Source organism: Coregonus clupeaformis, chromosome 14, assembly GCF_020615455.1.
Source record: "Coregonus clupeaformis isolate EN_2021a chromosome 14, ASM2061545v1, whole genome shotgun sequence".
In the NCBI taxonomy this organism is placed as follows: domain Eukaryota; kingdom Metazoa; phylum Chordata; class Actinopteri; order Salmoniformes; family Salmonidae; genus Coregonus; species Coregonus clupeaformis.
This window is the reverse complement of record NC_059205.1, coordinates 44,487,771-44,510,649: the sequence shown is the minus strand read 5'-3', so window position 1 is coordinate 44,510,649 and position 22,879 is coordinate 44,487,771. Positions and strand designations below refer to the sequence as shown.

Below are 22,879 nucleotides of genomic sequence, written 5' to 3'. Positions count from 1 at the left end.
AATATATTTGTTTTGGTGGCGGTGGCGTCGTCCCGGGCAACGAACAGGGCATGTCAGTTCCAGGCAGAGCAGTAACTGGAGTAAGCCCCTTGCGAGACAACGCAGGGGAACAGGGCCTTGTGAAGATGTCACCAGTCTGAATGGAAGCATTTGAGCCACTGCATGACAAGCGTTTACAGCATGCAGCAGGCAGGGTATATGACAGCAGCTGACTGGCCTACAGGATAGAATGAGGTTTGGACTATTATGTGTGTTTGTGATTGGGGACAAAGTGAGAGCAGAGGCCTAAGGTTGGAATGAGTTGCATGCGTTGCCGTGTTTCCATCCATACTGTACTGTAGAGAAGGAAAGTCTACTGGTCTAGGTTCCCACCAAGGCCTTGGGACCTGACTGTCCACCTCAATTCACTGCTCTACCTCTCTTAGTCTCACTTTCTCCTTTATTTTTCCATCTAATTGCTCACCACCCTCTTTCTCTATCTCTCTCTCACTTTATCTCTACTTCAACCCCCTACCCCCAACTAATTCAACACAACCATATTTGCTCTAAACTCTTGTTTGTTGCTTTTTATTTGGAGTGGTCCAGAAGAGCTTGCTTTGTGTCAGGCCCATTCCCTCTTCAAAGTGCTGACCAGGGGATAGGGAGTGAGAATACGAGGGGGCCTGTGTGTACAACTCCGACTCCGACTCTCAGATCAATCGCCAAACATAGCAACGCTTGACATTTGAAGTGGCGAAACTCAGCTCTTTTCATACTTCTGTGTGTTTGCTTTAGGGATTCAGTGCTGTGTTTCATTCATGTGTGGTGAACTGATTTCTCACTAAGTGCCTTAGGAGCGTGGCTGCGCCATCAGAGTCAGCCGATTTGATTCGGGGATCTGGAAATGAAAGAATGGCACTTGTATTGAATGCACGCATGTGATTTTGGTAACATTTATTTTACCATCCTAATTCAGTTGATCTTTACTTTGTATTTATTACTACAAAATCATATCATGATAGTGATATGTATCCTACTTTCTGGTACTTTTTTCCAAAGAAACTAACATTTAGTCGTTCAATTATTATGTTACTACCATTTGAAATATAATTTAATAAGACAATATAAGGTAAATAGCTGATTGTAGAACAAAGCTTAACTGAAGGCCTAATGTTTTTATGGTGGTCCAGTCTTTGATACCAAACCTAACCTATTGCAAGTGTTCATACAGCTGCGTTACATGGAATACATTAGCTTTTAATGTCATACTTAAATGTGTGAAAATTAACATTATTTTAACAAGCCACAGGCCCAACCGCTTGTGTATTTACTAATTTAGGGCCCTCGTTTCTGCAATATGACAGGAAATCCATTGAATAGTAAATGGCTGTTAGTACCTGCAGGAATGCAATGTTTTATGAGATGCTCTTACGCCTCGATCACACCGACAGCATCATTGCGTTTTGGTACACCAGAAGTACATTCATTTCCAATGGAACGCTGCATTTGCCTTGCAGCATTGCGTTGCAGAGGCAGTTGCAGTGTGTTTTGTGTGGTGCATACGTTGGATTTATTGAACGTATGCATCAAATTGTATGCATAGACAGCTTGACAGAAATGGTTGCAGAAGGTGAATGTTTAAGTTTTGTTAATGATGTTCAGATGATGCTGCGTACCATTTTGCGCAATGACGCTGTAGGTGTGTTCGAAGCGTTAAACGTACCTAGGATATGTTATTTAATGAAACAGACTTAAATTATTCCAGCTCCAAATGCTCACTCTCCAGACACTTAATAACCACTCTATGGCCCTTCAGTTAATAAATAGTGGGTTTGTCCTGCTGCCAGCTCACGCGTTAGGAGACTTTAAGTAATCAATGACACAGAGTTGCTAATCCTGTGATTATTTTTAAAAGTTATGACCACACCGGCCGCTGTGATGTGCTCGCCAACAATCTATATAGAGATTACAAGGGCGTTCTGACCTAGCGCTTTGGAGATCAATTAGAGGGCAGGCGTGGAGGCGCTCCATTCATAAACACCCATGCGCTACAGTTGGCCGCCACGTCCGCCGTCCCGTGGCCTGGCCTGTCTAGATATGGTCACCTCATCTCTGTGTGGCTCAGATAATTACATTCTATGGTCTACCAAGGCTGCTCAGATCACTGTCTGCACGCAAAACATAGACAGTCTGGCATCCTGCTGACTTTTCATTATCAGTTATGATAATGTAATATGAGAATGCAACTAACAGTTCAGTACATGTGGTACCATGTGCGACTCAAACCAGAACTCAGTTGCTGTAAGCACCAGTGTTCCTATCAACCGAGCCATCAGAAGTCTTTCGCTGTGTCCGAATACCCATACTAGCATACTACATGCTTAAACTGCATACTCTTTTCGGCGTTTGATCTAGTAGAATTCACTCGTCATTTCTGACACGTGTTTGACAACAGCTGATAATCAGATAAATTGACGCGCTGTGCCAAAATGAACGAATGGTGGGAGTCAATGCAATCACGCATTAGATGACACATTCTGAGTACTATGTTCGAAATTTCACATACTATAACACTTTTTTTCACATACTATTTAGTACGCTAGTGTGGGTATTCGGACGCGGACACTGTTTTCATCTTTGAGTTTTGCTTAGCTCCAACACAAAGACAGGGTTCACATCATGTGTTTATGTTAAGGGAATGGGAACGCAGGATGTTATCACATGTTGCCACATCCTTGCCTGGTTACAGCATCAAAGCATCTGGCAGCAACTCTAAGCTAATGATGCCCTTTGATTGGCTGCACTTATTTTAGGCTCCTTCAAACAGGGCCTTCTCAGAGGGGAAGCATACACATGGTGCACACACACACCCTCCAACCCAACCTCTATAGTCAATGTAAAGCCTCAGAGTCTTTGGTATGCTTTTCTGTACCCCAGCTTCACAACCCTACCTGCTCAATAATGATCCCAGAAATCTCTCAACAGCTTTATCTTTCATAAAAGAGGACTTTTGTGGCTGTATGCAAAAAACACAATAAACAAACTGCCAAGAGATGGAGTTGAAGACACAGAAAGTACTTGAAACATTTTCAATGAAAGTATTTCCAATGCCACTCATTACCATCCCACATAGATACAACTTTACAGTGTAGTTTGGTCAAATGCAATATTGTCCGTTCACTGTCTGTAGCCTTGACAAAGTAAGTTTGGCATGCCCTTAGCAGGTAACCAGCTCTGTTACAGAACTTCCCCACAACCTCTTTAATGTTCTCGGTCTAATCCCTGTCCCATCAGTGTCATCCCAGTCTGAATCTGCTTTATGTGTCTGAGTTGGGCTAGACTCAGGATCTCTTATTGGATTTCAGTCTAAGTCACACTGGTCTGGTGGGTGTTTATTGTATACCAGCCATGTCCCTGGCTTATTGAGTTTCTCTTCTGCGCCGTAAACTGGCCAATTCTTCCTTCATAAAACTTGTTTCATAACACCGAATAGGCAACGACTACCAGGTAGATTGGCTTTTGCGTCATAGTTATAACTGCCTTAAAAAAGCTGGAGGATGATGGAAAGGCTGGGGTTGAAGGGAGCTTTCTTTGTGTATGCTCCTCCGCTCCTCAGGGATGTTAGTATAGAATGAAAGCATCAGCAGCAGAGGCTAGCAGGTATTCTGGGAGAGTAAGCCCAGTAGTAAGGGCCTCAGGGTCAGACAGCTGTCTGGACAGACAGTCAGAGTGCTGTGGATAGGGGGCCTGTGGCTGAAGCTGAACCCTCTTAATTGTTTTAAAGCACCCTCTTTTCAAACCTCTCTACCTCCACATCCAACAGCCCCTAGTGCCCACCAACCCTGTCATCAGCCCTCGGCTCTACCCCAACATCAAATAGTCTGCCAGTCCCCATCCCCTGTTTCCCCCCCAATCTTCAACTCTTCTGATGTCACGGTTCTCTAAGACCGAACCCAGAAGCAGACCAGGACAAGGTGAGTTGAACGAATGTGAGTGTTTATTTACAGATAAAAGATGCAGAATAGTCCAGGAGACGGAGCGGGTGGCGGAGATGAGTAGGTGGTGGTGAAGTGGCAGATGAACTGATGGCACGGCAGGGGTTGGGTGAAGGTTCCGGGGAGAATGATGTTTATGGCTAACGCATCCGGCAGGGAATGGATGTCAGGTCAGAGCTTATGAAGGGGTGATGATCAGGACCAGGTGTGCCGAAGCTGATGAGAAGCAGGTGCGGGTAATCGAGAGATCACCCGCCTAGCAACGTCGCCCGGCAACCGGACAGGGTGCGTTCAGGCACCTTCGGGAAACAGGAGATACAGAGCAGAAAAACGGCAACACAGGCAGGAACAGACTCAGGACGCAGGGGTTCATGACAGTACACCCCCTCCGGCGAGACGCCACCGGGCGGACTACCCGGAGCGCCAGGATGGAGGCGGTAGAAGTCACGAAGGAGGTCAGCATCAAGGATCTGACGCCGAGGAATCCAACTCCTCTCCTCAGGACCATACCCCCCCAGTCCCACGAGTACTGGAAACCCCGGCCCCGCCGTCTGGAATCCATGATGCGGCGCACCATGTGGACAGGACCTCCTCCGATCATCCGAGGAGGAGGAGGAGGAGGTGGAGGGGGCAGCAGAGGGCTGAGGAGAACAGGCTTGAGGCAGGAGACATGGAAGGTGGGATGGACTCTGAGCGTACTAGGCAACTTGAGTCGAACCACAACAGGATTAATCACTCTCTCCACCACAAACGGACCAATGAACCTCGGCGAAAGTTTCCTTGACTCAGTCCGCAGAGGAAGGTCCCGTGTAGCCAACCAGACCCTATCTCCGATTGCATAAGCGGGGGCTGGAATACGGGCGACGATTCGCCTGGAGCTGATACCGGTCAGAAACTCTAAGGAGGGCCTTTCTGGCCCGATGCCAGGTCCGGTGGCAACGACGAATGTGGGCCTGGACAGAGAGAACCGAAAGATCTTTCTCCTGAGAAGGAAACAAGGGGGGTTGGTAGCCGTATAGGCACTGGAAGGGAGACATCCCAGTGGCAGAAGTAGGGAGAGTATTGTGAGCATACTCAACCCAAGGCAACTGAGAGGCCCAAGAGGTGGGGTTGGAGGAAACAAGGCAGCGCAGCGTGGATTCCATCTTCTGGTTGGCTCTCTCCGCCTGTCCATTAGATTGGGGGTGAAATCCAGATGTAAGACTGACTGTAGCTCCAATGGCCAAATAGAAGGATTTCCAGACAGCAGAGGTGAACTGAGGGCCACGGTCGGAAACTATGTCACTGGGCAATCCGTGGACCCTGAAAACCTCCCTAACCAGGATCTTGGACGTCTCAGAGGCAGAGGGAAGCTTGGAGATGGGCACAAAGTGGGCGAACTTGCTGAATCGGTCCACAATAGTCAGAATGACCGTGTTCCCCTCAGAAGAGGGCAACCCAGTGACAAAGTCCAGAGCCAGATGCGACCATGGTCGCCGGGGGATCGGTAGGGGGTGAAGAAGTCCAGAGCTGGGCCGATTGGCACTCTTGTTCTGCGCACAAACTGGACAGGCAGCAACAAACCTCCGAGTATCTTCTCCCATGGCAGGCCACCAAAATCGTCTGCGTAGAAGCGCCATCGTCGAGCCACGCCAGGGTGACAAGCCATCTTGCTGGCGTGGGACCATTGGAGGACAGCCGAACGAACCGACTCAGGCACAAACAACCGACCGGGTGGACCGTTACCGGGGCCGGGCTGCGTCCGAAGGACCGCCATAACCTCCTCCTCAATCCTCCACATAACGGCTCCCACGACAAGGTTCCGGGGAAGAATCGTCTCAGTCTTGGCCCCACTCTCCTCCGTCTTGGAGAACATCCGGGACAAGGCGTCCGCCTTGCCGTTCTTAGACCCCGTCAAGGAAAAATTAAAGCGTCCAAAAAACAACGACCACCTGGCCTGACGGGAGTTGAGACGTTTAGCCGATTGCACGTAAGCAAGATTCTTTTGGTCAGTCCAGACAACAAACGGTTGCTCCGCCCCCTCCAACCAGTGGCGCCACTCCTCCAAGGCAAGTTTCACCGCGAGAAGCTCCCGGTTACCCACATCGTAGTTCCTCTCCGTAGACGAAAGACGACGAGAGTAGTAGGCGCAGGGATGGAGTTTACCGTCAGTGGAGCATCGCTGGGACAGGATGGCGCCAACCCCCACATCAGACGCATCCACTTCAACGACAAACTGACGGGCAGTGTCAGGTTGAGAGAGAATCGGAGCGTTGGTGAATCGCCTCTTCAAATCCAGAAATGCTCGGTCCGCCTCAGGATTCCAACTGAAGGTTCTGGTACTAGAAGTCAGGGCAGTTAAAGGAGCGGCCACACGGCTGTAATCACGGATAAATCTCCGATAGAAATTCGCAAACCCCAGAAACCTCTGGAGCTGCAATCTCGTACCGGGCTGGGCCCAATCCAGAACCGCCCTAACCTTCTCTTGGTCCATCCTAATCTCTCCCCTGGAGATGATGTACCCGAGGAAGGATGTAGTGTGGGCGTGAAATTCACACTTCTCGGCCTTCACAAACAGGCGATTCTCCAGCAATCGCTGCAGAACCTGCTTGACATGCTGGACGTGGCTGGAAGGCTCCTTCGAGAAGATAAGAATGTCATCCAGGTAAACGAACACAAAAAAGACCGATCATATCTCTCAGGACGTCATTCACCATACTCTGGAACACTGCTGGGGCATTGGTCAGTCCAAACGGCATCACCTGATACTCGAAATGACCCATCGGTGTATTGAAACCAGTCAACCACTCGTCCCCCTCTCTGATCCGGACCAGATGATACGCATTGCGTAGGTCCAGCTTGGTGAACACAGTAGCACCCTGTAAGGAGTCGAAAGCAGAGCTCATCAAGGGCAGGGGATACTTGTTCTTGACCGTGATATCATTCAACCCCCCGATAATCAATACAAGGTCGAAGAGAGCCATCCTTTTTACTCACAAAGAAGAATCCTGCCCCCAGGGGTGATGACGAGGGACGAATGAGACCAGCAGCTAGGGACTCCTTTATGTAGGTCTCCAAAGCCTCACGTTCTGGTCGGGAGATGCTGTATAACCGTCCCTTGGGATAGGCAGCTCCAGGGAACAGGTTTATGGCACAATCATATGGTCGGTGGGGAGGGAGTGACAGAGCCCTCTGCTTACAGAACACTTCCCCCAAATCGTGATATGTCTCGGGAACCAGGGACAAATCTGGGGGGTTAGCCTCAATCACCTGACTGGGAACAGAATGGGAACAGGCAGTCTTGAGGCAGTTAGCATGACAATCAATGCTCCAACTAGTTACCTTGCCAGTCACCCAATCGAACGTGGGATTGTATTCTTTCAGCCATGGGTATCCAAGGACCAGAGGAACATGGGAAGAAGGCAGAATGAAGAATGAGATAACCTCAGAATGATTCCCTGACAACAGCATCTTAACCGGTTCAGTCCTCATCGTGATACGTGCCAGACTACTGCCGTTCAGAGTGGTAGCTTCAATGGCTTCCGGTAATCGCTCCTTGGAAAGCCCCAGCTGTTCCACCACGTCGGCATCAATAAAGCTTCCATCGGCACCTGAATCGACGAAAGCGTTAATCGCTAAACTCTGATTCCTGTTCATGAGGGTAGCCGGAAACGGGTCTGACAGGGGTATTGAGAGGTTGAAACTGGCTCGCTAAAAGTCCTCCCAACTTTAGCGAGCCGAGCAGTTAGACGGCCGCTGGGAACAAGTGGAGATGTAATGTCCCGATCTACCACAGTAGAGGCAGCGGTTGGTCTTACGTCTATGTTGGCGCTCCTCCTTGGTTAACCCGTGCCGCCCCACTTGCATGGGTTCAGAATCTGGAGGCAGGACCTCTCCACTAATCCCGTGTGGTGGACAATGATCGACGCATTCTGGTCCACCTCCTGACCCGACTGGAAACTGAGAAGCTGATTGATTGGACCGGGCCCCATTGCTTCTCCCTCCTTCTCTCTCGAACTCTGTTATCCACCCGAATAGACAAAGCTACCAAACTGTCCAGGTCACTAGGCTCCGGATAGGAGATCAACTCATCCTTGAGTTGCTCCGACAGCCCCTGGTAAAGGCCGCTTGCAGTGACTCCTCATTCCACCCACTCTCCACAGCCAATGTCCTGAATTCGACTACGAAGTCGGCAACGCTGCGAGTTCCTTGGCGAAGAGAAAACAGGCGCTTAGCTGCGTCCTTACCTCGGACTGGATGGTCAAACAGCTTCCTCATCTCTGCCGTGAACTGCTGGTATGACGCCATGCAAGTGTCCTGTCGTTCCCATACGGCTGAAGCCCACTCCAGGGCTCTACCACGCAGCAATTCAATAACAAAGGCTATCCTAGCCTTGTCTGTGGCGTAAGAGTGGGGCTGTAGATCGAACACTAATCCACACTGCATAAGAAAGGAACGGCATCTTCCCAAATCCCCTTCATACTTCTCAGGCGTCGGAACCTTGGGCTCACTGAAGGGCACAGCTCCAGAAGCGGCAGGCGAGAGAGGTGAAACCGGTGGTGGATTCTCCACCGGCAAACTGAGCTGAGCCTGGATCTTCGTCAGACTGGTAGAAAAGTTCCGAACCGATAACGCTATCTCCTGTAGCGCCGTGCTGTGTTGTCCCAACATCATCTCCTGATGGGTAATGGCATGGCGAACAGAGTCCAGGTCCGCTGGGTTCATTTATGGCCGGATCGTTCTGTCACGGTTCTCTAAGACCGAACCCAGAAGCAGACCAGGACAAGGTGAGTTGAACGAATGTGAGTGTTTATTTACAGATAAAAGATGCAGAATAGTCCAGGAGACGGAGCGGGTGGCGGAGATGAGTAGGTGGTGGTGAAGTGGCAGATGAACTGATGGCACGGCAGGGGGTTGGGTGAAGGTTCCGGGAGAATGATGTTTATGGCTAACGATCCGGCAGGGAATGGATGTCAGGTCAGAGCTTATGAAGGGGTGATGATCAGGACCAGGTGTGCCGAAGCTGATGAGAAGCAGGTGCGGGTAATCGAGAGATCACCCGCCTAGCAACGTCGCCCGGCAACCGGACAGGGTGCGTTCAGGCACCTTCGGGAAACAGGAGATACAGAGCAGAAAAACGGCAACACAGGCAGGAACAGACTCAGGACGCAGGGTTCATGACATCTGACCTACATCCAACATTCCCTAATGTCCTCTGACTCTGTACTCAAACCCTCTACCCCCGCATCCAAAATACCACCAGTCCACTAAGCTTCAAGTGGCCCCACTACGACAACCTCTCTGCCCCCTCCTCTGCAATCCTCTGACCCACATCCAACTGCCCCCAGTGCCCCCCTGACCCTGCCCTCAACCTCTTTGCCCCTACATCCAATAATCCACTAGACCTCTAGCGCCCCACATCCAACAATCTAACAGTCTACCAAGCCCCAAGTGCCCCCCGGCCCCAACACTCTCCTCAACCCGTCTGACCCACATCAAAGCCGCCTGGCCCTTGGCCTCTGGCTCTGGACCCCATCGCCAGTCACTGTGGGCACTGCCAGCTTGAAGCCTGAAAAAGCTAGACATTCCGGAGCGATTCAGGGCCGTCCAAAAATGCAGGTATGTGGCAGAGCCCCTTTTGAGCCATGTTTTCTTTCAACACGGCCCCGCCCAAGCACAGCAAATCAGAGTAAATATCCTGCAAGTTCACTGGATGAGACGACTAAAAAAGGAACACAGCGCTTCCTGAGGTGGAAGAGTCCGGTAGAGAGCGAGGCAGCAATATCTGAAGAGGACCAAACTCCTGCATTAATTAGCTGCTTTTCCACAAAGTTATTCCTGTTCTCTGAAAAATATATCCAAACAGTAGCACCAGGAAATTGCTGGCCTCCCTGTCAACAACCTATCCAAATCAAAACAACATTTTCACTCCTTATTGACCAGATGTGTGATGCAAGCGAATTGGGTCCGGGGATGTTTTTTAAAGATGGCTCGCTGGTTACCAAGGGCACATTTCTACCATTAAGACTTTCCTCCTGTTTTTAACAGCATGAATTTTGACTTGTGCACTCAAGGGTACTGAGACGTGGCGGAAGTAATTGTGACCAACAATTTGAGGCTTGGTGAATGGAGCGCTGGCTTAATACGGCCACTTAGTCAGGAGGTATTTGTCACCTGAAGCCGATTAGAGAATTAAAGGGCTGAGTTGACATCATTCTGACTCGGTACTCTGTGTGTGTGAATGTCTGGCCAGGCAGAACGAGCGGAGCGGTGCACACACTGATCGCTAATTAACCACCAGGACTTGTAGAGTTGGGCCTTGTCTTGCCCCACCAGCTCTCTTGGGTCTGTGTCAAATCACATTAGTGCTAAGGGACTGGAGGTATGCGCTGCAAGAGACTCAAACATTGTTCTATAGGGGGCAAGAGGTTTGCCCTATAAGGGACTTAAGCCATGTTGGGACCATGAGCGACAATGGCTGTTACCATAATTGTTTTTACCATAAATGCTTTTTGTTCTGAAAGAAAATATTTTGTCTAGCGGACATTGTCATAGTAACTGACTATATCTTAGACTCAACATCCTAAACTCTAATCCCAGTGAGGTTACTGTGTTTTCAAGCTTTTGTTTGGCCTACAGTATGTCTCAGATATTACGTTTACACAAAGGGAGGATTAGCAAAGGTAACTTCAACAGGCTGTGAATCACTTGCTATTGTTCAGTTCACTTTCACGTTGGACTATTTGCAAACACCCAATAATAAAGGACATGCAACAATCTGTTGTAACTTTATAATAATGATAATATGCCATTTAGCAGACGCTTTTATCCAAAGCGACTTACAGTCATGCGTGCATACATTTTTGTGTATGGGTGGTCTCGGGGATCAAACCCACTACCTTGGTGGTATAAGCGCCGTGCTCTACCAGCTGAGCTACAGAAGACCACTCACCCCACAAGCATGAAAACACTGGTTCTTCTCATCAGCCTTCAATAAAGTACATAACAGCAATCTACCCACCCTGTGGACAACATGCATTAGACCTTGGTTCTAATCAATGTTCTGGAATATTCCTGACACCGTTGACCTGCCCTGAAAACGGTGGTTGGTGGCTGTAGCTCCCAAAGTCTTTGTGGGAATCACATTCTCCCCCGTCACTAGTTGTTAGTTTCATATTGGAGATAACACACAGAGTGGCGAGCCAGCCAGGAGAGAAAGGGTCAGGGACATACAGTACCAGTCAAAAGTTTGGACACACCTACTCTATCTACTACTTCTTTATTTTTTACTATTTTCTATATTGTAGAATAATAGTGAAGACATCAAAACTATGAAATAACACACATGGAATCATGTAGTAACCAAAAAGTGTTAAACAAATCAAAATATATTTTATATTTGAGATTCTTCAAATAGCCACCCTTTGCCTTGATGACAGCTTTGCACACTCTTGGCATTCTCTCAACCAGCTTCACCTGGAATGCTTTTCCAACAGTCTTGAAGGAGTTCCCACATAAGCTGAGCACTTGTTGGCTGCTTTTTCTTCACTCTGCGGTCTGACTCATCCCAAACCATCTCAATTGGGTTGAGGTCGGGGGATTGTGGAGGCCAGGTCATCTGATGCAGCACTCCATCACTCTCCTTCTTGGTAAATAGCCTTTACACAGCGTGGAGGTGTGTTGGGTCACTGTCCTGTTGAAAAACTAATGATAGTCCCACTAAGCCCAAACCAGATGGGACGGCGTATCGCTGCAGAATGCTGTGGTAGCCATGCTGGTTAAGTGTGAATTCTAAATAAATCACAGACAGTGTCACCAGCAAAGCACCCCCACACCATAACACCTCCTCCTCCATGCTTTACGGTGGGAAATAAACATGCGGAGATCATCCGTTCACCCACACCACTTCTCACAAAGACACGGTGGTTGCAACCAAAAATCTCAAATTTGGACTCCAGACCAAAGGACACATTTCCACTGGTCTAATGTCCATTGCTCGTGTTTCTTGGCCCAAGCAAGTCTCTTCTTATTGGTGTCCTTTAATAGTTGTTTCTTTGCAGCAATTCGACCATGAAGGCCTGATTCACACAGTCTCCTCTGAACAGTTGATGTTGAGATGTGTCTGTTACTTGAACTCTGTGAAGCATTTATTTGGGCTGCAACTCTAATGAACTTATCCTCTGCAGCAGAGGTAACTCTGGGTCTTCCATTCCTGTGACGGTCCTCATGAGAGCCAGTTTCATCATAGCGCTTCATGGTTTTTGCGACTGCACTTGAAGAAACTTTCAAAGTTCTTGAAATGTTCCGTATTGACTGACCTACATGTCTTAAAGTAATGATGGACTGTTGTTTCTCTTTGCTTATTTGAGCTTTTCTTGCCATAATATGGACTTGGTCTTTTACCAAATAGGGCTATCTTCTGTATACCTTGTCACAGCACAACTGATTGGCTCAAACGCATTAAAGGAAATCAATTCCACAAATTAACTTTTAACAATGCACACCTGTTAATTGAAATCCATTCCAGGTGACTACCTCATGAAGCTGGTTGAGAGAATGCCAAGAGTGTGCAAAGCTGTCATCAAGGCAAAGGGTGGCTACTTTGAAGAATCTCAAATATAAAATATATTTTCATTTGTTTAACACTTTTTTGGTTACTACATGATTTCATATGTATTATTTCATAGTGTTGATATCTTCACTATTATTCTGCAATGTAGAAAATAGTAAAAATAAAGAAAAACCCTTGAATGAGTAGGTGTGTCCAAACTTTTGACTGGTACTGTAGAGAGAGAAGGATTCTGGGAAAGAGACGAGGAGAGATGGGGTCAGGAACAGAGAGAGTGAGAGGTCTGGGATAGAGAGAGTGTGAGACGAGGTCAGCATAGGGCTTGGTACCAAGAACAAGGGCTTGGAGACAGACAGACAGACAGACAGAGCCAGATAAAGGGAGAGAGGTGAAGTCTGGGAAAGAACAGGATAAACGAGACAGACAGATAGCTAGAGACAGAGAACAGGAGGAAATAAAGAACCAGACAGAAGAAGGAAGGGAGTTGGGGGACAAATAAAAGGAGACAGACAGACAGACAGACAGACAGACAGACAGACAGACAGACAGACAGACAGATAGAGGGAGAGAGTGTGGAGAGAGTGTGGAGAGACGTGTGGAGGTCAAGCCAGTCGTGACTCCACTCCTCAGAGATTGGAACAGATGGGGGCTCAGTGGACTCTCTATCTCTGGGTAATTAAGTTATAGCCATGTGTGGCAAGGGACATGCCAAACAAATGAGAGAGAGAGAGAGAGAGAATGAGACGAGTGCGACCCTATTGTGTTACAGGGGTGGATTTGGACTAGGGAAGCACTAGTCACTAGCCCCGGCGATTAGGCCCATGCTTTCGGGGTCCAGTTACACCACCTGCGCCCCACTCCCCTTGCCTTTCCACCCAACCCCCAAAATGAGTTATCATATCAGGCCACAGACTTATGAGCACCTGGCTAGAGAGGACGAGGTGGTGGGGGACGAGGGTGGTGGGGGACGAGGGTGGTGGGGGACGAGGGTGGTGGGGGACAGCAAGGGGGGAACAGGCGGAGGGTGAGAGTTTTAATACCACATTCTCTGCTCTGCTAATTGTGGCCAGCCTCTGTGATGTCATGGCCTTGTTTATCTATGTAACTGACAGTATGAGAGGGGCCGAGGAGGGTGTCAGGCAGCGTGTCACGACAGGGTGGACTCTAATGTGGGAACTGTGTTGATGTCATGGTGCCTGATTGAGCCTCACTTAGGATCATATTAGATCATTGCCTTTGATGTGGTTTATTATGAGCCAAGATATTGTGGCCAGTGCTAGTCCAGTTTATAGAGGGATGTAAATGTTGTGACTCACATGGGTGTGTGTGTGTGTGTGTGTGTGTGTGTGTGTGTGCGTGCCAGCATAGGCTATAGGCCAATGTGCAAGCACATTCACCAATACTATTTATACACCAAGCAGAGTTTGTATTTTTAGCGGCAAGCTAAGCATGTATGAAATCGTATATAATTGTATATACTTTGCCTTGTTCTCTCCTTTAAAAAATAAATAATATGATATGTTTCTGAACACTTCTACATTAATATTTACGGATAATCATCAATGAATGGTGAATAATGCTGAAAATTACAGATGCACGAAGATCATGCCCCCAAAACATGATAACATCTCACCAGTGCCAGTAACGGGGAAGGTTAGCATTTTTTTGGAAGTACGATATTTATGCCTCTGTAACATTTTCACTCATCATTACTCACAATTAATTCAGGATTCTCCGCAATCATGATCGCATCCACATTAATGTAAAAGTGTTCAGAAACATATTATTTTCTTATTTATAATAAAAGTGACTCCAAAATGACACAATACATTATTTACCATTCATTTCTATTTGGAAAGGGAAAGGTAAAGGGGGATACCTAGTCAGTTGTACAACTGAATGCATTCAACCAAAATGTGTATCCCGCATTTAACCCAACCCCTCTGAATCAGAGAGGTGCAGTTAAATGCACACATAATTGTGCACAACATAATCCAAAACACAACCAAAACAACCTGCAAATGCATCCAACAAGTTTGTAGAGTCACAAGCTTGATGTAGTCATTGCGTGCTAGGAATATGGGACCAAATACTTAACTTTTTCTTAAATGTAATACACTATAAATGAATTTGTCCAAATACGTATGACACCTTCAAATTGGGGGACTAGATACAAAAAGTGCATTAATTTCTAAACGGTAAAACAGATATGAATGAAAAAGCCTTCAACTAAAAGGTGACTTACTGTACTGTTGCCTCATATAAAACATTTGATCTCAAATCCAAAATGGATAGAGACAAATTAAAAGGTTTAGCTTCACTGTCCAAATAAATATGTAGGGGAGTGTATATATATATATACGAAGCTAAACCTTTTAATTTGTCTCTATCCATTTTGGATTTGAGATCAAATGTTTTATATGAGGCAACAGTACAGTAAGTCACCTTTTATTTGAAGGCTTTTTCATGCATATATGTTTTACCGTTTAGAAATGAATGCACTTATATATATATATATATATTTGTGTTTTGTCCACACGTACTTAAAGAAATATGGTCTTATAAGCCCATACAGGCTGGGCACCAATTGGTGTCTAACACTGATTTTTTTTTTTTTTAAATAATAAACACCTAACCCTGTAATGTCTCCCTCTCCCTCTGTCCCATCAGATGTGGACCTGTTGGTGTGTAAGCACCAGGGCCCGTCCTGCTGCACCCGCAAGATGGAGGAGAGCTACCAGGTGGCGGTGAGACGAGAGACCCTCCAGAATGTCCGCTCCTACAGCTTCGAGCTGAAGTACCTCATCTCCGGCCACGCTACCGCCTTCCAGGGTAAGAAGAGGGCCAGGGGATAGTTGGGATGGGATGGGAAGGACTTGTAGTGAATAGTGATAGTGGGACATGTAAGGGATTTCAACCAAAAACATAGAGATAAAGGAACTCTTTCTGTTTGTAAAACAGGTACTTTTTGGCCAATTTGGCAAAAACTTCAATGTCCTGATCCACAAGAAAGGGAATGGAACATACGAGAGAAAGCCACTTTATAGTACTTGATAGAGGCCTGTGAACGCAGATCTTTGTGGAGAGGGTAGACTAGGGAGGGTAGGTAGGGAGGGTTGGAGGTAGCTGGGTTATGGAGAGGGTAGACTAGGGAGGGTAGGTAGGGAGGGTTGGAGGTAGCTGGGTTATGGAGAGGGTAGACTAGGGAGGGTAGGTAGGGAGGGTTGGAGGTAGCTGGGTTATGGAGAGGGTAGACTAGGGAGGGTAGGTAGGGAGGGTTGGAGGTAGCTAGGTTATGGAGAGGGTAGACTAGGGAGGGTAGGTAGGGATGGTTGGAGGTAGCTGGGTTATGGAGAGGGTAGACTAGGGAGGGTAGGTAGGGAGGGTTGGATGTAGCTGGGTTATGGGGAGGGTAGACTAGGGAGGGTAGGTAGGGAGGGTTGGAGGTAGCTGGGTTATGGAGAGGGTAGACTAGGGAGGGTAGGTAGGGAGGGTTGGAGGTAGCTGGGTTATGGAGAGGGTAGACTAGGGAGGGTAGGTAGGGAGGGTTGGAGGTAGCTAGGTTATGGAGAGGGTAGACTAGGGAGGGTAGGTAGGGAGGGTTGGCAGTAGCTGGGTTGTGGAGAGGGTAGACTAGGGAGGGTAGGTAGGGAGGGTTGGAGGTAGCTAGGTTATGGAAAGGGTAGACTAGGGAGGGTAGGTAGGGGAGGGTTGGCAGTAGCTGGGTTGTGGAGAGGGTAGACTAGGGAGGGTAGGTAGGGAGGGGTGCAGTAGCTGGGTTGTGGAGAGGGTAGACTAGGGAGGGTAGGTAGGGAGGGTTGGAGGTAGCTAGGTTATGGAGAGGGTAGACTAGGGAGGGTAGGTAGGGATGGTTGGAGGTAGCTGGGTTATGGAGAGGGTAGACTAGGGAGGGTAGGTTGGGAGGGTTGGAGGTAGCTAGGTTATGGAGAGGGTAGACTAGGGAGGGTAGGTAGGGAGGGTTGGAGGTAGCTAGGTTATGGAGAGGGTAGACTAGGGAGGGTAGGTAGGGATGGTTGGAGGTAGCTGGGTTATGGAGAGGGTAGACTAGGGAGGGTAGGTAGGGAGGGTTGGAGGTAGCTAGGTTATGGAGAGGGTAGACTAGGGAGGGTAGGTAGGGAGGGTTGGCAGTAGCTGGGTTGTGGAGAGGGTAGACTAGGGAGGGTAGGTAGGGAGGGTTGGAGGTAGCTAGGTTATGGAGAGGGTAGACTAGGGAGGGTAGGTAGGGAGGGTTGGCAGTAGCTGGGTTGTGGAGAGGGTAGACTAGGGAGGGTAGGTAGGGAGGGTTGCAGTAGCTGGGTTGTGGAGAGGGTAGACTAGGGAGGGTAGGTAGGGATGGTTGGAGGTAGCTAGGTTATGGAGAGGGTAGACTAGGGAGGGTAGGTAGGGATGGTTGGAGGTAGCTGGGTTATGGAGAGGGTAGACTAGGGAGGGTATGTAGGGAGGGTTGGAGGTAGCTGGGTTGTGGAGAGGGTAGACTAGGGAGGGTAGGTAGGGAGGGGTTGGAGGTAGCTAGGTTATGGAGAGGGTAGACTAGGGAGGGTAGGTAGGGAGGGTTGGCAGTAGCTGGGTTGTGGAGAGGGTAGACTAGGGAGGGTAGGTAGGGAGGGTTGGAGGTAGCTAGGGTTATGGAGAGGGTAGACTAGGGAGGGTAGGTAGGGAGGGTTGGCAGTAGCTGGGTTGTGGAGAGGGTAGACTAGGGAGGGTAGGTAGGGAGGGTTGCAGTAGCTGGGTTGTGGAGAGGGTAGACTAGGGAGGGAAGGTAGGGAGGGTTGGCAGTAGCTGGGTTGTGGAGTGAGTATGGAGGGTAGAAAGTAGCTCTGGAATGGGTGGGGGGTATGTATTGCTCTGGAATGGGTGGGGGGTATGTATTGCTCTGGAATGGGTGGGGGGTATGTATTGCTCTGGAGTTGGTGGGGGGTATGTATTGCTCTGGAATGGGTGGGGGGTATGTATTGCTCTGGAGTTGGTGGGGGGTATGTATTGTTGGCAGTTAGCTGTATTGGGGAGAGGCAGGGTGAGCATGAAGACTAGCGAGGGTATAGACTGCACCCTACACAGGCCCCACATTGAGCCTCTGGCCTGCTGTAGTTTATGGGCGGAAGTCTGTCTGCTGTGCCACTTTCTGCCTGCCTGGCTCTTTGTCTCTGAGGGCAGCAGTGGATGGATGGTTGGCAGGTCTGACTGGTCCAGCTCCGGCTGGTTCGGCTGCCAGAGGGGCTTTTACTGGGCCAAACGAGGCCAGGCGCCGGCCCAGCTCCCCCTGCCTTGTCCTCTCCGATCAGGGTGACTGGTAATTGCAATGTCATTTGAAATTCCCACATTTCCTAAACAGACAGATTTTTTCTCCAAACCTCCAATGCTATCCCGCAGAGTCTGCTGGTGAGAGGTTCTGAATGTTTTTGCTGTTGAAGGAATTTGTGTAGCATGCAATTTGTTTTATAAGACAATGTACTGCGTGCATAGGCATTATGCTGGCCAGTTTTGTTTTATGATTGTTGTTGAAAAATGTATGCACTACTAAAACTGTAAGTCGTTCTGGATAAGAGCGTCTGCTAAATGACTAAAATGTAAAAATGTAAAATGTTGTTCGGATACCAATGGTCGTTGGACTGCAATATGGAAATGTGCATTCATGATATATCCAAGTACTGTAGCTGGATGTTTGCCTAACATTACTTCAGAAACTGACATAGAAACAGACGGACTTAGAAACAGTTTGAATACTTATAACAAGCTCCCTTCCTTGACATTATCACTAATCTACCACAATGGGAAAGATGAAAGCAAGGGCTTCTGGATCACCTCTCCAGTCTCTATCAGAGTGATTACCTCTCCAGTCTCTATCAGAGTGATTACCTCTCCAGTCTCTATCAGAGTGATTACCTCTCCAGTCTCTATCAGAGTGATTACCTCAAGGTAAAATGATTCTAAGGCTGGGATCCAGACAAACACATATAAACAACCTGTGCACTGTGATTTTCTTTTAAAGGGGATTTTTGTTTGAGCCAACATGCACTGCATTTACAGCGGATATGATCTCTGCGAACATCAGGGAAAATGCCTTTAAAATCTACTGCTGCACACTGGTAAACTACCGGACCCCAGGACAGCTGTAGTTGCACCTATGAGCTTGAGTCAGAGAAGATATCTTGAATAATAGATCACAACCAATTAAAATACTTAATGGAGAGAAGTCTTATTTTCTCCTCCTTTCCACAAGCTCTTTGTATGTTCAAAGTAGTGTAGATTAGACTAGACTAGATTAGTATTGATTCTATTCTCTCATTACCTCCTTCTAAAGCATGTATTTCTTCTCAATTCCAGCCATGGATATGAATAGTTTGTTACAGTGAGAATAAAGGTCTCAGTACAATAGTCTAGCGGATGGATGAATTTATCATTATGAACATAACTTCCTGCTTACCTCATGTCTGGAGCCTTCTGAAGTTAGGTCAGGTGCTCAACTGCTCATGTCTTCACTTAAATAGACTTAATCAACTATGGAACAACTAAAGAAGCCATGATGATGAAGGGGATGGTGATGATGTCAGTTATCTTGGTTCCCAGGGCCATCTAAGGGCAATTAGTCCCGTTGGCATGCTGTGTGGAGATTTGATGTGCATTGCTGTGGAGAAAGTCAAGTAGGGGAGCGACTGCTAGTGAGGTGTTTAAATATCAGAAGAAGTCACTTATGTCATGACGGTGGAGCGGAGACATTTAGTGCTGTTCCCCCCCTCTCATCATCTCATCCAGTTCCAGATCTTGAAGGTGTCCTACCCCCCCCCACACACACACACACACACTCTGAGCCTGCTTCAGCCTCAGTGGTGTATCCTACTCTGCTGGAGTGTTAATTTGATCATCACACTCCTCCAGGCCTCCAGGGTGTGGCCTCTGTTTATGTTCCCCAGCTTCTTCTCACTAACATGTCCTTCCCTTGGTACTGTACTGTAGCCAGGGCCAGGCTAATCACTGAGGGAGCTGGCTTTCTCTGTCTTATTCTCGCAGTCTCTCTCCCTCCCTCTCTCTCTTTGTCGCTCGCACTTTCTCTCTCCCTGTCTCTCTCACTCACTCTCTCTTTGTCCCTCGCACTTTCTCTCTCTGTCTCCCTCACTCTCTCTCTCATTCTCCCTTGACTCATTGTTCATGTCACTCTGACTAACGAGCGAGGCTCAGCCAAAGATTTGACAGGCCCATGCGTAAGCAGATGTGAGTGGGGACTCGTCACGAATGTGACCCCATGACAACTAATGCAGGGTCACATCCTGTAGAACAGAACTAAACCTTGTAAAATGGAGGAACTTTTACCGTTTCACAATGTTTTCTCCTGTTTATGGCTAGTGAACAGAACACACTTCTGCCCTTCTCCTCTGTAGGTTGAACATCAATGAGGTTATTCTCGCTTCTGACACCACCTTCCTCTTTAACATCGGACTGCTAAACCAAAGATGGTTTAGTATGAAGATGGCGACATTGGCTAGGAAAGCTCATGTGCAGAAACACATCATTGGGTCTAACGGTCGCATCGCGCCGAACTGTGCATGTGTATGCCGTCAAATCAAAGTCACTGACGAAAATGAAAACGTGTCAGTTTGTCACTTTCACCATGTTGGAGTAATAACATGTTAAACTACTTAAGACATTAGCTTGAATCTAGGTTGTGCCTTTAGAAATCGTGAAAATTAACAACTAAGGAATCATTTTTCACTTCTCTCATTGACTTCCCAAACCCCAAACCTTGGTCTGGTCTGTCGAGTCTGCTTCGCCAAGCGTTTTCTGAAAGTATTGGGCCTCTAGATTTAGAAACTCTGTGGCTAAACCTCTCTCTGAAGGCCAGGTCAGTCTGAATGTTCTGTTCAGATGAGGCGGGCTGATCAGGCCAACTTAATTAAAACCTCTTAGTGAAGGTCTTTCTCCGTGTATGGCTAGTAAACACACTGCTGGGCTCCACTGAGTAGGTTGAACATCACTGAAGTTATTCTCCCTTCTGACATCTTCACCTTTAACATCAGACAGACAGCTCACCTAAACCTCACAGAGACGGGTCACACTAACTAGAGGTCAAAGTTTAGGAAGCTAGGGGTCAGGTACTTACAGACACACAGAAAGGTCACACTAAGACCAGGAGGGTCAGAAGCAGTCAGCATCCCTACCAAACAGCCTAATTGATAGTGATTGTTGGGACTATCTGCTCTAGCCTGGCTCAGCCAATGAAAGGCTTGAGATTAGTCCAGATCTGATTGGCTGGAGCACTCTGACAGGTCAGGCTGGTCCTCTGTCTACCAAAGCCCCAGTCTAGTCTGAGTCTGAGCCGGACCAGATTAGACCAGAAGGGGCTTTGGTAGACAGAGGACTAGCCTGACCAGTCAGAGTGCTCCAGCCATTCAGATCTGGACTAATCTCAAGCCTTTCATTGGCTGAGCCAGGCTGTAGCAGATGGACCAGACACTCATAGAACAGGCCTACGTGTGTATCTGTGCGAGAGTGTGTACTGGTTTCAGGAGGGGCAAGGAGTTTCAGCCACAATTTCAGACATAGGAAATCCACTCTGAGTCCATCAGTAATTACTGTCCAGCCCAGAGACACTAACCACTTGTTTACGCTGCTTGTTTACCATCAACTCTGGTAGGGTTGGCAAGACTGTGTGTGTGTGTTGTGTGTTTAAATCAAAATCAAATCAAATTGTATTTGTCACATGCGCCGAATACAGCAGGTGTAGACCTTACAGTGAAATGCTTACTTACAAGCCCTTAACCAACAATGCAGTATTAAGAAAAGAATACCAAAATATATATATATATATATATATATATATATATATATATATTGCACAAAAAAATGTAATCAAATAATAAGAAATAAAATTAACAAATAATTAAAGAGCAGCAGTAAAAATAACAATAGCGAGGCTATATACAGGGGGTACCGGTACCGAGTCAATGTGCGGGGGCACTGGTTAGTCGAGGTAATTGGGGTAATATGTACATGTAGGTAGAGTTATTAAAGTGACTATGCATAGATAATAAACAGAGAGTAGCAGCAGCATAAAAAGAGGGGGTGGGGGGGACAATGCAAATAGTCCGGGTAGCCATTTGATTAGCTGTTCAGGAGTCTTATGGCTTGGGGGTATATGTAAGGGTTGGGGTGAGGTGTGACCCAGGTGCGGTGCAGGATATACAGTAGGCAGTAGGCAGAGATGGTGAAACAAGGATCTTAACTGGTGGTCTCGAAGCCAGAATACAAAATAACGGACTTATCACGATAAAAGAAAGGCGGAGCAAATAAGTCTCCAAAAACTGTCTGACAGCCAAAATACGAAATACTACCTAAGACTGAAACAAATAACGAAACAGGGAGAACACTTCTCAAGTACCTGTACATAGATGTCCGATCAGACACTGAATAGTACTGCTGGACATAGAGAAACTAGCAGAGAAAACTGAGCAAGGGAACACAGGGAAGTGAGGGCATAAATACACAGGTGAAACGATAGACACAGGTGACACCAATAGGATGATGATTAGTCCCGATTGTGAGTGAGGAGGTGCCTAAGGTTGTCGGAGGATGACAACTAGTGGGTCGCTCCGGAACTGCGACCCCCTCCTGTAACAGGTAGAAGCTGTTAAGAAGCCTTTTTGACCTAGACTTGCCGCTCCGGTACCGCTTGCCGTGCGGTAGCAGACAGAACAGTCTATGACTAGGGTGGCTGGAGTCTTTGGCAAATTTTAGGGCCTTCCTCTGACACCGCCTGGTATAGAGGTCCTGGATGGCAGGAAGCTTGGCCCCAGTGATGTTCTACCCTCTGTAGTGCCTTGTGGTCGGAGGCCGAGCAGTTGCCATACCAGGCGGTGATGCAACCAGTCAGAATGCTCTCGATGGTGCAGCTGTATAACTTTTTGAGGATCTGAGGACCCATGCCAAATCTTTTCAGTCTCCTGAGGGGGAATATGCTTTGTCGTGCCCTCTTCACGACTGTCTTGGTGTGTTTGGACCATGATAGTTTGTTGGTGATGTGGACACCAAGGAACTTGAAGCTCTCAACCTGCTCCACCTCAGCCCTGTCGATGAGAATGGGGGCGTGCTCGGTCCTCCTTTTCCTGTAGTCCACAATCATCTCCTTTGTCTTCATCACTTTGAGGGAGTGGTTGTTATCCTGGCACCACACGGCCAGGTCTCTGACCTCCTCCCTATAGTCTCATCGTTGTCGGTGATCAGGTCTACCACTGTTGTGTCGTCAGCAAACTTAATGATGGTGTTGGAGTCGTGCTTGGCTATGCAGTTGTAACAGTGTTGCGTCCATCCCTCTCCTCACCCCTACCTGGGTTTGAACCAGGGA

The 22,879-nt window shown here is 47.7% G+C and overlaps 1 protein-coding gene across 2 annotated transcripts in view; it reads left to right on the top strand.

Annotated features, from left to right (window-relative positions):
- Positions 1 to 22,879, top strand: part of LOC121580858 (glypican-5-like) — a 242,452-nt gene that overhangs the window by 3,859 nt on the left and 215,714 nt on the right. For both annotated transcript variants that reach the window (XM_041895964.1, XM_041895962.1), the window contains exon 2: positions 15,193 to 15,354. In XM_041895964.1, the coding sequence (XP_041751898.1) occupies positions 15,193 to 15,354 (162 nt within the window). The remainder of the gene's footprint in view (positions 1 to 15,192; positions 15,355 to 22,879) is intronic.